Here is a 17,655-nt window from a genome sequence, read left to right as displayed (position 1 = left end):
CTACTCACCCATCTTGTATTCTCATTCAAACAGCTGAAGTTAAATGAATTGCTTCACTATGTGATCATTACTCTGGGAACTTGGCTACCAAATCCACAATATGCAATTTGCCAGCACATACCACCTGCACATTGAGGGAACGGAAGACCTTCCTGTGGAAGAATATCTTCCCATCCTGTGTGGGTGTACAGAAGCAGATGTGCACGTACAACAGATAGCTCCCAGGACAGATGAACTGTGACATGTCATAAGTCATGTATCGCTTTCCAATAATGATTATCTTTCTACCGGAAATTTAACAGAATAATTTTCCTCCCTCAGAATACCGCACTGGAGCTGATGATGGCATAGCAGATGGCTAGTAAGATAAACTATCTCATTTCCTTCGCTTTTCCAGCAGTTTGAAGAATCTAACTGCAGAGGGTAGTAACTTTTCAGCATGTATGCAGTTACCGGTATTTCACAGAATCTATTGGCAACTAAAAATTAAGCACACAACCAAACACTGTGTAGAGGCTGTAGACAAGCTACTGAAAAGCACTCCTACCTTGGCCAATACAGGAAAAGTTATGGAAGGACTGACTCTTATTGTTGCTTAAATCTCTTAATGCATACGCCTTGTGTGCAAAATGAACAATTAAGTGACCAAGGCATCTTTTAGAAGAGGGGGTCACTTGGCCTCCCCTGCTTCCAAGTGGAAAGCAACACTGTTTTACTCAGAAGTGGGACAGTTACTAAGGAAAAGCTTTTCAAAAGCAGCTTTTATATACTGAATTCTAAAAGAGTACACGTAATTTTGGTTTGTCCACTTGACTGTGTCTTTTGAAAAGTTGTCATGCCTCTTGCAGGACTAGGGATACTCCGCTCTTTTAGAAACAGCAAGTGAAAGGGGAAATGCAGAGCTCCCAGTACATGCCTAATTTCTAACCAACAGTGCAAAATCACTTATTGTTGCGTATCTATTAATAGCAGCTTCTCTTTTACTGCTACCATTTGTATGTAAAGTTAAATAGAAGTCTTGACAGCACAGTTTAAAGATTTACAGAAGGGCACTATTCCTACAGAATATTTTCAGCTGTTCCAGAGCACTTTTGGATGGATCTGTGGCAATAACCTCCCCTGAATTTTCTTATCCGCAGTCAGCTCTTAGTTTGCCAGTACAAGCTAATGTGAGCGAGGAGGCCAACCCTAACAGTTCAATATCTAAAGCTTTAGCATGGTTCCAGATTCTCATATGTTTGTCTTTAGCATTCTAAGGCTTTTCAAAATACAGACAGAATCCAAGAACAATGGACTGTGCAAAGGCAGGGAAATAAATTCACCCACCCTTTTGTTTAATTGCAGAGGATTCCTTTTGCCCTATATATCTACGACTTCTCAAACTGAAGACAACCATGACACCAAAAACTACCAAAGCTAGAATCTACACGATCTAAGGAATTTATAAACAGTGGTGTGAAATACTGTGCTATTAATGATTTGGTTCTTATCACACATAATTATACTTCTCTTCACATTCTCCACTGCTTTACAAACTGCAAACAATAAGATAGTCTCAAATCTCACAGTTAAGCCACACTGAAGTTAACTGTGGCAGTAATCCTATTTTCATTTGCACTTTTTACAGGCCTGGCTTCCTCTGTACTCCATACCAAGTAAAATGTTATTATATGAAGCTTAAACAGCATCCATTTTAAACAACAAGACCCGAATATAAATCTTAACCTGTGTATGTCTCTGCAAGTTTGGCCGTACTTGGAATTATCAGTCCAGAACATCTTTATTTCAGAGCCCGGTCCTATTTGCCAAGAGAGATGTTTGTATCCTGATTATAGTGAAAAAAGCCAACTCGCTGGCCTGACTCAGGCTGTAATTATTCTGTGCCTTTATACAAGCTTTTTATAGTTCCTGGTAGAAAAGTTGAAGGGAATCCTACACATCCACACAAGGTCTGAAATTTGTTGCCCTCTTGCAGGAAACCATTCAAAAATGACTGAATGAGATTTGTCTCTTCCTTATATGCTTTTCCTTTCCTTAAGATGATACACACAGCAGCTTCCCTCATTTGGTGTTATTCCAGCTTTAATAACAGAGGAAGGGGCTGACTGCAAATTGTTCTACAAAAGAAACAACCAACTTCTCAACAAAAAAAACACACAATAAAACAAACAAACCAACCTGATTACTGAAGCATCTACACACTTTAAGAGGAAATACAGGACAATAATAAAATCTCCAAGTCAAAATGCCTACGCCAAGAAAATTTAATATGGTCTCTGAATCTCAAAATAAGCCAAAACTGTTCATTCCCGCTATTTACAAACACAGAATAATCCCAAATTGCCTAAAAGCCATCAGAATCCAAACCAATCACCAGCATTTCACAGATAATCAAATGCCACATGCAGACTGGAACACAGGGCTGTGCTGCCCTCCTGCTCTTGCTCCTTCAGCACCAAGTTCAAACTGATACCTGTTCTAAATCAATGTGTTCCACAAAACTATGTCCTGGGAGGCTGGGGGTGAAGACATGTAGGAAAGGGAGAGCCTTTCTCCCAGTTCTTTACAAGGTATAAAAATTACACTAAATTTCCAGTAATATAACAAGAAACCTTGCACTTAAATCCTCAGGTCTATTGCTAGTGGACAAATAGAAAAACAGGGCAGCCCACTTAAATATTCCACCTACTACTACCACTATTCTTTTGTCCTCACGAACATGAGAAATGGCCAATTCGTACTATTTTCAGAATAATATTCAAGGAACAAAGGAAGTTATGTAGAGCACATTTTAAACAACGTCAAAATACAGAAATCAAATTCAACTTTGGTTGAGAAATGTTTTTTAAAAACTGAAGTTAATAGAATAAACCCTTCTCTGTAAATCTCTTCCTATAATTTCCTTTAGCTAAAGATACTAACATAGTGGATTTAAGTCTATACATAATATATCAAATGCTTTCTTTACAGAGGATCTATTCATAGCAGCTTCTAGTCACAACATATGCAGCAAATTATACTATTAAACACTTAATCCTAATAAAGTTTAAATTTCACCCCTAACAAAAGCTTGCACAAATCTTCTAGACTTGAAATAGGATTCTAGAAATAACCAATAGGTAGCTATCATGACAATTAATAATTGAACGTTTGATATGTAAATTTAGCTGTTTACATTGAACAGTTCTGGTGAAATTTTAATAACTGTAAGGGCTTTTTCAGTTGGTTACAGTTTACCTTTTATTTATGCAATACAGGAAAATAACAGATAGGTGAGAGCCCTGTGAGTTAGTTACAAGTCTCTGAAACACGTGAGCTCTTATGTACCCTCTAGAACAGCCATGAACGGACTGATCCCACCAAGAGAGCCAATTCCAACGCGAGACGGCCCAGGCAAGCAGACCCCACGTTACGAGATGCCACTGCAAGCCCCAGCTCAAGCAGGTACTCAGCCCAGCAAGCTGCATCACTCTTCAACATGAAACATCACTCCTCATTTTTCTTGATCAATGTTCTCCTTTAGTTGTGCAAAAAGATCCGACTGTGTCTACTTTCTCAACCAAAAATAACTGTAAATAATTGTTTTATACAGCAGCCATGCAACTTATATGCTGAGAAGAGTCCATCAGGAACCTGCAGCCATTTAACACCTTATTCAGACTAAAACTCAACTAAAGACAATCTCAGTGTGCCTGAGACTTTGTTAATGTAATTACATACTCTATACATCCATATATTTGCACTTAGCAAACGCATAGGAATAAAGTCTAAGGTGTTAGCAGTGAATTGAGGCCTTCAACATTGCACACCACCACCAAAAAGGGGAATTATATTTTTCAGAGAGGTTAAATGTTCTTTAAAAATAAAAAAGTGCTAGCTTTTCTCTGCACAGAGGCATTTATACTTTGACAGGCACTGGGTACTTTTGATTCAACTTGAAGATACAGATGTAATTTCTCAGTATAATACAGATGTCTTAACTCTTTCAAACACATCAACCTGAGACATTGAAAATGTCACCAACCATTTGGGTCCTACATCACAAGGACAGGTTAATAGAACTGGACCTGCCCTGTATCACTGTGGGAATTGTATTATTATAAAAAACTAGTAAGCTGCTTAAATAGCGTGGAATAATTTCATGAAGGGGTTCAGAATGGCCTGATTTTGAGAAGAGCTGGGGAAGAACTAACAGGTGCAAGGATGTTGTACCAGGAAACTCTTCTCTCAGGAGACTGGATAGAGCTGATGACATGGGAAAGTTGGGTTGCCAACTTTCTACAGAGTATATAACCTTGAAACTCTGGGAAAATGAGTTGGATTATGAAGATTGAAGAGGGAGGCCAGACCATTACTGAAAGATAATCTAATTGAATTTTGCCAATTTTATCTGGATGATTACTCTCAAGATGAAGGGCCAGTGCCACTTTGTCATTGCTGTTAGTCTGTTTTCTTCACTTCGCCGCTCCATTCATTCACAGACTCATCTAGAGCTAAGAAAGCACATTAGTGAAAATCCCCCACAAAGGGCTGGTTTTGTGCAGCCAACTATGCTTTCCCCACACTTAATATAGCTTTTCTTGAAAGGATTTCCTCAGAACTCAGTATCCTTACTCTAAGAGTAGGGTATTCTTGAACAGAGTAAGGCAGCATTGAAGAGTAACAGTGGAACCTAAAGGTTGGCTTTGGCTATTCTCATCCAGACATACATGTTAATGTTTTCGTAATTCATTTGCATTTTGTGCCAGAGGAATCTCTTACTTCGTGAGTTAAATTTTATTCATAGCTGAAGTCTACATTCAAAACAAGACTGAGCTATTATGGAGGCAAAGCCTTATAAAAACTGAAAACTCCCTTTGAAACACATGCTTTCCAGTAAAAGCAGCTAGCAAAATGCAAAACACAGTCAACATTCCAACACCATGATGTCAATTTTCATACGCACAGACAAAATGCTACATGTAGAAATCAGCTCTCTATATCTTCCTTATTTATGGTGTGCTTGTGTTTCCCTCTATTTTCATTAGCAGAACCACACAATGCAGTGAAGAGCATAACCCTTAAAAGGTTCAAAGGAATCTTCTGAATATAGTAAATCTGGCAAAAAGTCACACTGATTTTGAAAAATTGAATTTCAATGTTCTGCTTCAGTTCTCCTGAAAAATAGAGTTCATGCTCTAAGGACTGAATTTGATGGTTCCCTCTGCAGTAGTTCAGGGAAATTCCTGCCAATAGGGATGGTCTGGAACACCTGATAAAATGGTCTTCAACGACACACAATAAAAAAGCGACATATAAAAAAATGGAAATCACTTCAAATTTTGAAAGGTTTATAAGCAACAGACAAATTACCTTCTTATTGTCACTGCTTTTTTTTTCAGAGGGATAAACACAGCCAATTTTCTAGAAAACGAACACGTGCAGACACAGCTTTAAATGCCATCTGTCCCTAGCAGTTCTGTGAAGAAGAGACGAAATTATTCACACCACAGGAAATATGAGAACCAACTAGTTAGTGCTAATGAAACTCAGCCTCAGTTTGCTTCCCAGAGGCAGGTCTTACTCAGGAAAACTCCCACTGATGTCTCAGGCAAAGTGCCTGCGGACTTCACCGGCACTCTTAGACAAGTGTAGAACGTTGTATTGTTGAAGTAGAAAGCCTTAATTTTACAAAGTAAGGTCTTATTTGTGGTACAGTGACCTAATGAAGTGCACAGGGCTCCGCAGCCTGGATCTTCTTCAGGACTGTGGATTTATATTGCCTAGACCAAGAGTCCTCATACTACCAGTGATCAATGTGAGCTTTTGGCAAGCAAGGAATGACCGGACCTTCCCATTGTACATTTGAAAAGGGCAAGGTCCTTTCTTCAGAGTTCTTGAGGACTGGCCTTAACATTTGAAAAAGTAAAAAGGAAACTCTACAATTCCTACATTTTCCCCATTTCTAAACAGTGGTTTCTATGTGACATATGACAGATGGCTCGCAGAGGTCTAAATTCAGTAAGAAAAATAAGCAATTATAAACAAATACATCATTGGTGTTTGCTAAGGACATTATTCAAGCAAGTTCAAAAGATCAGAACAAGACCCACATGTTCTGTTATCCCAGTTAAGGCCCTTCTCAAGATGGTTATCTACAGGAAGAAATTTTCACTAAGAAAAGCTTAACGTTCCCAGCACATCTCTGTTGACCTTGGAGAAACCATGCAAGTTTTTAAAAAAAACTACAATTCAGCTCATAAATAAAAATTAAAAATATACAGAGTACAGACTGCTATTTAAGCCTAAAGATTTAAAAGGTTGCAAGTTAAGAACAGGTGATGCTAACAGGATATTTGAAAGGCCCATGAGACTTGCAACATTAAGTAAAATGTATTTGCCTACTGATCTAATTGCTTACTAATTTTCAAATCTATTCCCACCGGATGAATAATGGCATTTTAAGCCCAGCTCCTGGTATTAAAAATACATTTATAGTTTCCTCTTAGCAGAAGATAAACAGCTGCATGGTAAAACCCCATACATTAAGATGGCATTCTGGAGCTTTTCCTATAGTTTTAACCAACCTATTGTGTTCTAAATTTAACTGAAAGAGGTAGGAAGAGGAAATGGGAAAAGCATTTGGGTGCGCAGTTTCACACTGGGGTGAAAGCAAGTGCTCACTCATGCAGGAAAAATGTCCGGAATATTTGTGTCTTTCAGAAGGACTGACCACATAATGAAAGTGGAATTTAAGCCAAGCCTTATTTAGTAAAATATCAGAAGCCATTTCTCTATCTTGCTCAAGGAAATACTAGTGTTTGTTTAAAAACAAGAAACTACTCCAGCAATTAAGCAAAATGACCCAAATTTCCTTGCACACTTTAAAAATCATTCCAAAACTTCAAAATTTGACAATGCACCAGGAATATCATAAAAATGTTTGTAAAGAATAAATTTAATAACATTGTTGTAAAAATACTCCACACAGACACAAAGAAGCTCAGAAGGTGGGTACCTACATAGGTTTTGAGCAAGTTCTTACGCATCCAGGACATACCTCCAGATGCACCTGAAGTCTGTAGATGTAGATGTAGTCTTTAATGTTAGTTTTTAAATGATGAGTAGATGTAGTCTTTAATGGTAGTTTTTAAATGATGAGTCATAAGTGACAGTAGGTCTAGGATTGGTTCTACCTTCTAGTTCAATGATCCTCAAAATGTAGCCCCAAGGAACATCAAAATGACATAAGAACAGCTGAATTAGTTCACACCAAGGATGCTTCCAACAGCAGCTGTAACTGGACACTCAAGGAGTATACCCGGAGCGTGTACGTACAACACTTCCCTGAACCCACCTACTATTCTTAACCTGCTGGTTTTTGTCTATATAGCAGCACTTAGTGGATCTGAGTACTCATCTTGTCCCCTCAGTTCAAGAAGCACAGGGAACTGCTGGAGAGGGTCCAGCGTAGGGCAACGAAGATGCTGAAGGGAGTGGAGCATCTCCCATGTGAAGAAAGGCTGAGGGATCTGGGTCTCTTTAGTTTGGAGAAGAGGAGACTAAGGGGGGACCTCATTAATGTTTATAAATATATAATGGGTGAGTGCCATGAGGATGGAGCCAGGCTCTTCTCGGTGGCAAACAATGATAGGACAAGGGGTAATGGGATCAAGCTGGAACACAAGAGGATCCGCTTAAATTTGAGAAGAAACTTCTTCTCAGTGAGGGTGACAGAGCACTGGAACAGGCTGCCCAGGGAGCTTGTGGAGTCTCCTTCCCTGGAGACATTCAAAACCCGCCTGGACATGTTCCTGTGCGACCTCACCTGGGCGTTCCTGCTCCAGCAGGGGGATTGGACTAGATGATCTTTTGAGGTCCCTTCCAATCCCAAACATACTGTGATACTGTGATACCCCTGAAATCCATGTAACCTTCTACAAAAAACAAGCAAACAACAACCAAACATAGCAAGGAGAGCCAAAGATCATTCCAGGGAGGACAATCACCTTTCATTGGTTTGAATCCATCTCCTAGTAGTTTTACTAGGAGTTCTTATGCTGAAAGAAACAAGTTACCAGCCAATCCCTGTCTAGCCTTTCCACCCCATTCATAAAGGAATCACAACTGTGTATAGTACTCAAGTGTGGGTAAACCAGGAATTCACACAGTGCGAGGATGATACTCTTTGCTTCATAGTGTTTCCCACCACTTAATTTGCACCGTTAACTGCTACCAAACTCTGAGCGGGCTGTTCCATGAAAAGACTTACCTGAGATGCACCCATCTAAATGAAAAGTGGACTTGTTAGTCACATAAAGCACCTTATATTCATATAAAGTTATAAAATCGGGTCACAAAAACAAAGCCTGTTCAAGCAGTCTTATCAGATAGTGGAATTAGTAAAATCCCTACGTAGCATACAGCACATCTCTCCAGTGATAGATGTATTCCCCCTTCTGCTTTCTAACAAGAGTGTTGATGAGATCAGCCAAAAGAATCAGTAATATGTTGGATGTACCGGGCAGTTTCCAACTAGAACATCATCTACCAAGCAGGCAATACTCAAGACACTACTACACTACTGTTTTTTCAGCCAACTTCCATGTTAGTCAACCAGGGAACGGTTTAAAACTGTTTGGAGACTCAAGAAAACAAAACGCCAAATGAGTAATGAGACCTTGAAAACATCTAATAAAAGAAGATTCTCAAGAGAGGAAGCCAAATCATATTTTAGCATATTTCATTTGTTATCCATCCACAGAGAGCACTGAGCTTGTTTAGCCTGCTGCTTCCACACCACCGCTACACCAACAAGAGGCTGCAGTAGCTGGGAAAGCAAAGCAAGCTCTCATCAGAAAAGGGGAATCTGAATGTATCGGAACCAGCACTTGCACTGTCCTTTGACATTTCTCCACACCAGAACACGGCCTAGAGCAACCACATATACAAGCAGGGAAATGACAACCAAATTGGGGGGATATTTTGGAGGTAGTTAATTTCTAGCTGCATCAGCCAGCTGGGAATAAAGAGTTTCTGCAGCCTTCTCAAAGCTTCTGCAACATGCAGGCCAGGCAACATTTACTGCTAAACAGAGCTTGAAAGAACACAATCCCTTATGCTTCACATTCTGTGGCAACGCAGGTGTGCCCACATCATCTTACTTCTATGATACTAAAAGGCAATATATCAAGCAGCTAAAACTCTCTTCACTGTGTCTGCATTTAGTATAGAGTCAGCCTCTACAGGTGCTTACATATATAGAGACTGTAAGCGATACCTTGTTCTGCTTGCATGCACTAACAAGTCATTGTATCCCATAAATTTTAAGCAGCTTCGATTTTTGGCAGAGCACCTGATGACAGGAAAAAAACATTACATAAATACATGTTTCCACATATAAACAAATGCTCCACAAACCAGCATCATTAACCAGTTGGGCCCTCCCACCGTGACACAAATGACAACAGTTAGCATACAACAACAATCTAGTAATTGCAATCATAAATGCATTTTTAATATTGTTTCACAATTTAGTCGAGCTGACTTGCATTCGCTGTGTTTCTAGTGGATCCAGAAGCATGACAAACCGACAATTCCTGGAAACCACATTTCTCAAAACAGACCGAGAATGCTGTTTTCATTTTCTCTCCATAATGATGTTAAATCTAATAAATATAAAATTAGAAACAGAAATAACATTGTTCCTAAACAATTTATGTAATATGCTGTCTGGAAGGGATATATTGGGCCAAGTTTTCAAAAACCACCCTCCCTTTATAAACATGTGATGCTTGTACTTGCACTTCTGAAGTATTACCAAATATCCACACACCCAGGTACTAGAACATACACACCAGAAGCCTATTATTTTCTCAAAAGAGTTTTAAGGCTGAAAGTTTTGGTTTAATCAGCTAAACATGATGACAAACGCTTAGCCAGACTCTTAGAAGTGCCTAAGGGATCTAACGCCTGGTTCTCATTGAATTAATTGAAATTTACCTTGTTGCTTGCTTCAAAAAAATCCAGCTAAACACCTACCAACACAGGTAAGTACTTAACAGTATTTGTGTTTAACTTATGTCTCAAATCTTACTGAAAGCCATCAAAACAAAGGCTCCATATCGCACAGACCCTTCTGAAAATGCTGCTATATCTGTATTAAGTTTAGCACCCTCGTGTACCTGATGGTCACCAAAAAGTGGGTTTGTAAAACTGTACCTCCTCCTGGAAGCTGGAACAAGGCCATTTTGAAAATATGACCCTTAAATTCAAGGGCACTTGATAGTCCAAGTACTCCAGCTGCTATCAAGTTGCCCTCTTATGGGAAAAAAAGTAGTTATAAACATGCTTTCAAAACCTAATGGAATTATTTCTCTCTCAGTGACAACAGAGCAAGTGCAGAGGGTACATCAGAACTGCAGTGCTATACAGTCCCTATGTGGGTCTTAATCGTCCCTCCGGAGTTGCCATGGCTGTACCCCATGTCCCTTTTGGAATGTTGTGCTCATTAGCAAACTGCACATCAAAAACAAACACACTCTTTCAGCACACACAAAATGTCTGTTTTACAAAGACTTTGCATAATAAGATTTACAGTGGAATTGTTCAAGCAAGATTGTGTTGGACACAAGACTTCATCATCAGTATTATCAACTATAGAAAATCTTAACAATGCACTGACTTAATAGTAAAGTACACCACTTGCACAGTGTGATATAACTCATGCCCAAAGATTTCTTGCACAGCCTTACAACACAAACAAGCAGAGAGGCACAATTACAAATCTGCTCCCACTATCACTGAAATTAATTTATTTTGCTACTTTATTGCAAGCCACATTATAATGGGTGTTTACTCAAACCCCAGCTCCTGGGTTCAGGTGAGCACAGAGAACTGTTTTAAGAAAAGCTTCAAGCCTAAAAATTGCAGATAAGGACAGAATTATGTGAACCCTACAGGTTCCAGAACTAAAAGTAAATAAAAAGGACTCAGATTTTAAACTATATGTTATTTTGAAGTGAAACGCATTCTTTTGGATGGCCAAATCATGATTTCTGAATGAACAGTAAAAATGCTTTAATATCAGCACAATCAGTCATGTACATTTCCCGCAATGCAAAGGCAGGAAGAGAGTTTGGGGCACTGGGCAAAACTGTCACCCCCAGTGCCAGTTGTGTCCCAGTTTGGTGAGGAATATGAAGGATCCAGCTGCAACAGGCAGACCTGAATGAATCATTATCAGTGACGAAATACTCAAGTATCTGCTAAAACCAGAGAGCTATTCCTTCATTTCTTCACTACTTTTTCAACAGGTATTAGAAGCCACTTGTTGTTGTGAGAGATTATTCCCACACTTGAGGCTTTTCTAAAAGTGTTTGACTCTCAGATATCTTTTTGGAACCAGCGATTTGCAGCTCAACACACAAGTGATTTGAGAATCTCTGCCCAATTTCTAGTGTAACTGCAACAAAAATTATCATCACAGTGAGCCCAGATACCCATACCTGAAGATAGAGATAATTCAAAATCTGGCTATATATGGAGACTAAACCACCTTTGCCGCACCGGAATGAATGGGTTTGGAAAATGCTAGAGCTGATTTTCCAAGTAGTATCACTGCAAGCATCACTTATAATCACTACGATAAAAATTTTTACTACAAAAATGAAAACAAGTAAATGAGATAGTAAAAGGATCCCCTCACTGATATCATCTGTACTCTTGGGTCATCTCCCACAGCTGACTTCAATTTTTGTGAGTACATTTTTAAAAGTAAGTATTCATATACAGTTCATGTCTCAAGTCACAAGACAGATTCATCACCATTTTTCTGGCAATTCAACTCTTTCAGATTGTAAATTGGGGGTAACGGCAGTTCAGATCCTATGAGCACTGGCTGAGCAATCATTATTAGTCATAAATTCAAAGCTTACACAAGTTTTCTGGTAATGCTGTCACTGAGTTACAATCTTATAAATAATGAAAATTTTAAGTCAGAACAATTCTACAGAGTCTCAAAAGTGTTATTTGACTGTAGTAGAGGCATCTCAATGTTCCAACTAAGAATAAAACCACGGGCTATTGAGGCTGATGGCAAAATTCCAGATGGGTGCAGAATTGCAACCGGCCTACAAAGAAAGGCAAACTGCTTCAGATTTAACTCTGGACTTGCAAATCTCATCCTGATATTTTTGATTGAAGTTACTGGAGGTTTAAAAAACCTTACTATTGTATGGCATGTAGATCATAATCTATTTTCTGAACATCAGTGTGCAACATATTCAGTGACTGTAAAACAATCTTCCAAAGGTTTTCCACAAAGATAGTATCCAAGTCCACTATGTCATATAATGGACATCAGATTTTTGGCCTTGCAAAATTCAACCTTAAGGACGTTTGCTATGTTGGTAGTTTTTGGCAGATTGGTTATGGCAGAATCATTTTGAATAAGATAATGTTTTCAGCATGTATATCCTTTATATCTGAAATATCACAGATAGTTAGAAAAAACCATAAGGCAGGCAGGGATTGCAGAAACATAAATCATGGGAACAACCAACAGTTTATTCAATGAATATGTGACCTAGGAAACTTTTCCTTCCATAGAAATCCAGAGTAATGCTGCTTAAATATCCAGACATGGTGTCTTGGCTGTTATTCCCTCCTCAGACATTCGCAACCCCATGGTCTTTGAAGGTGAAATGAACTGACTTATAGATGGTTTAAGTGGGACTGTAAGAACCTTAGAAAACATCAGCATATTCCTGATTTGAAACAAAATAACATAGAATAAATCTAAAGTGAATCCATGTGTAAAATTCTTGATGACATATCTGTCTATATTAATCTGCTAGTCATCATTTCTTGCTGTCATTAATCCGTTAGTACCTATATGCAGATATACAGTCTTGCATACATTTCATAACAAGTATAACAGCATGTAGTTGAATGGTGTAATGAAGTGTTATCACAAGGTTAAGAAAGAGTTGGCTACCAGGCTGAACATCCTACCTTTTCAATTACCAGTATGGAGCCACATGTACTCAAAAGATCACTTAAAACCAGCAAAATTGGACTTGGATGCCTTCTATTTTGTTTATTGGCTTAACCATCTCCTAAAATCTGTAGTATTGATAGCTCGCTACCATGTGAGAAGAACAAAGAGCCTCTTACACCATATGTAGCCATACATATGAATAGTTACACTCAAGGCCAAGGATATAGTCGCAGTTCACAAATGCATATAGGCTGTGGAATACAGTAACTTCTTTAGACAGAGTCATCATTTAAATCTTTAGAAAAAATTGGGGTCTTATTTTGTTTGTTTTTAAGAAAAACATATAGATATTATTTGCTTGGATTACCATTGGCTTTAGAGTAATGCAGATCCATTAATTTCATTTATGTTGGCACATATCAGAAAAAGTAGGCTCTATGTCTGCAAAAGAGCACAGTCAAGGCCAGCCTGTAAGTGATCTAGTCCTGAGTCACTTATGCCATTGCCCTTGGTCACAAAACAGATTTCCTGGACAGGCAGCTCAGCAATTCTCAGTGCTCAACTACTCACCGAGTTATCCTGGGAAATCTAACTTACTACTACAGCAACTAATCTGCCCTTGACAAAGTTATTTTGTCAAACTTGAGACGCTGCATATCCGTAAGGGCAGAGTTCAGTTTGGAGACCAGCTGAACACCACGCTGTGCTGGTTACGAGGAATCAGAAAGGGCTCCTCTAACCAAAGTTAACTTGCATTTCTTCTCAGCAGCAGCTACCTCTTTTTCACAACTTCTCAGATTAAAGTTTTCTTTGCATTATGTTCATACCACATTTCCACCACAGTCTTTTAAAATGGTCATGATTTTATTCTGTACCTGCCTCAAGCAGGATGAAATTAATCAATTGAACATAAGTGACATGACATAGACTTGTGACCTTGCCCAGCATCCAATTGTTTCTAATTGATTAAATCCAGACATAAGCACTTTAATAGCCAAAAACAACACAAGTGGAAGCTATGGTACGATATTAGGGCAGAATGCCTGTGTGTGGTCCATATAGTATGGCCCCAAGCAACCAATTAAAGCATTAATGGTTATTGGATACCAAAAATGTTATGTTAAATAATATAAAGTATCTTTAATATGCCTACAATTGTGATAAAACACCTAAAACTTAGAAGCACAACGGCCTTCTACAAGATTGGGGTTAAGTGCTAATGATTCAAATACGCCAAATAGGTTAGAATATTTTAAAGGACAATCAAGACCAAAAAAAGGACTTAGATTGAAACGTTCATAAAGCTGCTCACAATAGCCTATTGATTACTACAATGTGTTTGGGTTGTTTTTATTATAAAGAGACATGTGAAGCTATGCCAAACCATTCGTGGAGAAGAGGAAACTATGCCACTACTGTTTCCAGTTCTACAATAAGAAAAGTATGAAAGGAAAAAAATACCAAAAAAAAAAATATTGTAAAAGAATAAAAGTGATCTCTTCATGACCAAAAAGCCCAATCATGAAGGTGACACTTCCCTTCTCTGAACTTCTATTTTCATCTTGAACAGAACTATCAAGTGAACTTCACATGCTACTTTCTGAGTGTTTTATAGGGCCAGTTATGACAGCATCACTCAACAGTGTGCACACAAAAATACAAGCCAGATAGGCACTGCAAATCAGTAACATTTTATTCTTGCATAAGGAATATGCAAGCAAAAAGCAGAAGATCCCACTGTTGCCCTATCTTGTTGGACATGCAGCTGCCAGGTGTCTCACAGCACACAGTGCACTCAGCGCTGCCACTGAGGATGGGTTGGAGCCCCGTTCCCACTACCTTAAACCCCCAAGTCCACCCTAAGTTGATCATAGCTTACTCAGCTGTCTACTACAATCTCTTCAGTTCTTCATGCTCCTTATTTTCATGCTATTTATTTCCAAAAATATTCTTCAGTTTATTTAGCTGCCCTTTTCTAAGGATTTCTGGATTTGAGTGTATTTAAGACTGAAAAATCCTTGTAAGATTCTGTGTTGTGGGAACTATCAGTACAGAGAATGACATCCTATAACATCTCTGCTGCATGCCAGCACACCATATTTCTTGAAATACACACTTCTTGGAACTGATTAGGCTCATGTGTCAGGCAATAGATCAGTTGGCAGCTACGGTTTTCCTCCGTGGTTCCTGTGTTCATTGAACACTTGAAGCAAAGACCTTTTTGCACCACCCTCCCCCCTGACACCGACTTCCAAGTGCTTTAGATGTTTCTACCCAGGTATTTATATAACCCTTGTCACTTAGAGTATCTTAACATTTATCAGGTGCTAAACCTCCTGGGGACAAAGAGCAGCTGTGCTGCCTAGAAAGACCCATGGCATTACACATCTGGCAAGATCTCCCTTTGGTCCCCACATAGTACAGTCAGGTACAATATTACTAGGAAGAGAGAGCATATTCATTTACCAGATGGATGTCTTTGAAATTCAGTTCAGTGAAAGGAAAACCTTCTAACTGACAGCATTTTATTTACAGTATGATTCTTGTGGCAGTTTTCCATTTAAAAAACAGTAATTCAAAGTGTGCAGCAAGATCATCTGATAAAGGACCATGCATGACAATAGCAACAAGTTTGTCACCTACCTGTAGATGAGCATAGACAGCGATAGCAAGCCAAGTGATCTCCCAGAAGAGCCCTGTGGCTTTAGGGCTGGCCATCCTTGTGCCTTGGGGCTCTGCTGAGAGAAATTGTTTCAAGTTACAAACAAAATGAAGTGGGCTCCGCCAGAGTTTCAATGACTAAAGCAAACTGGGCAAAGGAATGGAACCGGGCTTTGGAAGAAACGCAACGCAAACACGGGAGTAGCGCTGGCCAGAGGAGCAGGCGCGCCGTGCATGCCATGAGCACAGCCTGCAGGGTGAGCTGCTGCCAACCACGGAACAGAAAGGGGGGAAATGAAAGGCTGGGGGAAGCTGGCAACAGTGGGCAAGTTTGAATATCCCCTGAACAGAAAAATTATCACATTGGGAACACCTCCCATCCTGATCTCCAGAAGGTAAAATCCAAAGAGCGCAGGATTTCTGATGTACTGTTTCAGCACTTTCACTCACTTAAAGCTGAGAGCCCAGCCCTGGGGCCTCAGCAGTCATTTCCATCGCCTTTGAAAGCTCCCATCGTAACAGCTCAGACCCCAAGCAATCAGGGCAAAGAAGAAAAAGAAAAATCCCTCAGTTTACTGACCCATCACCATTTCAGGGCCAACATGGAACTGTCACTTTTACTAAAGACTTCAAGTTAAAATTCCCATCAAGAAAAAACAAAAAGAAAAACATGTAGTAACACTGCTAATTCCTAGTGTCGATGCATCTTTTTGCCCCAGACTATTTATCACCCCGATGATCTTAAAATAGTAGAAGTTCCATGCAGCCCTAAAACATAAGCACACAAACAGCACTCCCTCCCCTCCTCCATACCACCCTACTATTTTGCAAACCTCCACAGTGAATGTACTCCTTCCTAAAAGGTCAGATATCCCAAAGGAAAAACGTCTATCCAAACAGTTCTTGCACCTGTCAACTAAGCATAATTAAGATTCCTTACAGAAAAAGGTATTTTATTTCCTTCATCCCAAAACCTTCAGCGCTCCTGGATGCTCTTGTCATTCAAAAGTTTCAATCAACTATGTCAATAAGGGGTGGAAGATCCCCCTTACTCCCTCCACACCCGCCAGGCATTGCTGAGAGCCACAACTGGCAAAACACACCAGCCCTTCACAGGTGTCGGTGCCTGGGCTCCCCAAGGGCTCCCCGAGCAACCCGCGCCGCTCTACCCTCTCGACCGACCATCGCCCAGCACCGCGGCCGCCCCCGCTTACGCCGAACCCGACCGGCCCGTCTCGGGGAGCCACCCACGGGGCCCGACCCGCCGCCCTGGCGGGAATCCGCTCGGAGAAGCGGGTCGAGGAAGCTGCCGCTGCCCGAGAGACAGCCCGGGCTGCCGCGGGGGCTCCCGCACCCCAGCGCGGCCGCCGAGCTCACCCACCTGGAGCGCCGCGGGGCTGGGGCCGGGAGAGAGGCGGGGAGCGGGTCCGGCTCTGCCGGCGCCTCCTTCCCGCTCGCAGGGCAGGGAGCGCCTCGCCTGTCACGGCACCGGGATACAGCATCCTGCATCAGCGCGGCGGCCCCTCCCTCACGCCAGGCTCCAGCCCACAGCCGCACGTTCGCCAAGGTCCTACAGGCTGCTGGCAGCGGGCCGCCCCCGCCCGCCCGCCGCAGCCCGGCCCCGCCGAGAGGCGCCCGGGCGCCTCCACCTGCGGCGCGGAGCCGCGGCCCGGCCCGGCGCCCGCTCCGCCGCCGCGGCTCGGCACCCCCCGCGCAGCCTCTGCCTCCCCGGCCAGCGCGAACGGGCGGGCAGCCAAGGGGGCCCGGCTCCCGCTCCCCCTCCCCCGGCTGCGGAGGCACTGGCGGCGCTCCGGTGTCGGCGGCCGAGACCCCGGCAGCCCGGGACCGCGCGGTTCGTCTTCCCCCGAGGGGCAAAAGCTACCGTGAAGTCAGCCCCCAAATCTGATGCAAAGCAGATTCCAAAACCACAACCATCCTGTGTCTCATCTCCAAGTAACTCTCACAATACAGCTGCAAATCTGCTCACACACCGAGGAGGTCTTTAATCATGCTGC

At 41.1% G+C, this 17,655-nt stretch overlaps 1 protein-coding gene across 7 annotated transcripts in view; it reads right to left on the bottom strand.

Moving 5' to 3' along the window:
• The window catches only part of ADAMTSL3 (ADAMTS like 3), a 205,429-nt gene that overhangs the window by 161,242 nt on the left and 26,532 nt on the right, over window positions 1-17,655 (bottom strand). For 2 of the 7 annotated variants that reach the window (XM_021281229.2, XM_021281231.2), the window contains one exon: window positions 15,623-15,717. In XM_021281229.2, coding sequence (XP_021136904.2) covers window positions 15,623-15,697 — 75 coding nt within the window. In that variant the 5' untranslated portion in view covers window positions 15,698-15,717. Of the gene's footprint in view, window positions 1-15,622; window positions 15,718-17,021; window positions 17,371-17,655 lie in introns of those variants that run through there. The other 5 variants (XM_065075918.1, XM_013370920.3, XR_010475224.1 and 2 more) reach the window with 4 other exon arrangements.

This window comes from Columba livia, chromosome 11 (genome assembly GCF_036013475.1).
Source record: "Columba livia isolate bColLiv1 breed racing homer chromosome 11, bColLiv1.pat.W.v2, whole genome shotgun sequence".
In the NCBI taxonomy this organism is placed as follows: domain Eukaryota; kingdom Metazoa; phylum Chordata; class Aves; order Columbiformes; family Columbidae; genus Columba; species Columba livia.
This window is presented reverse-complemented; position numbering and strand designations above follow the sequence as displayed.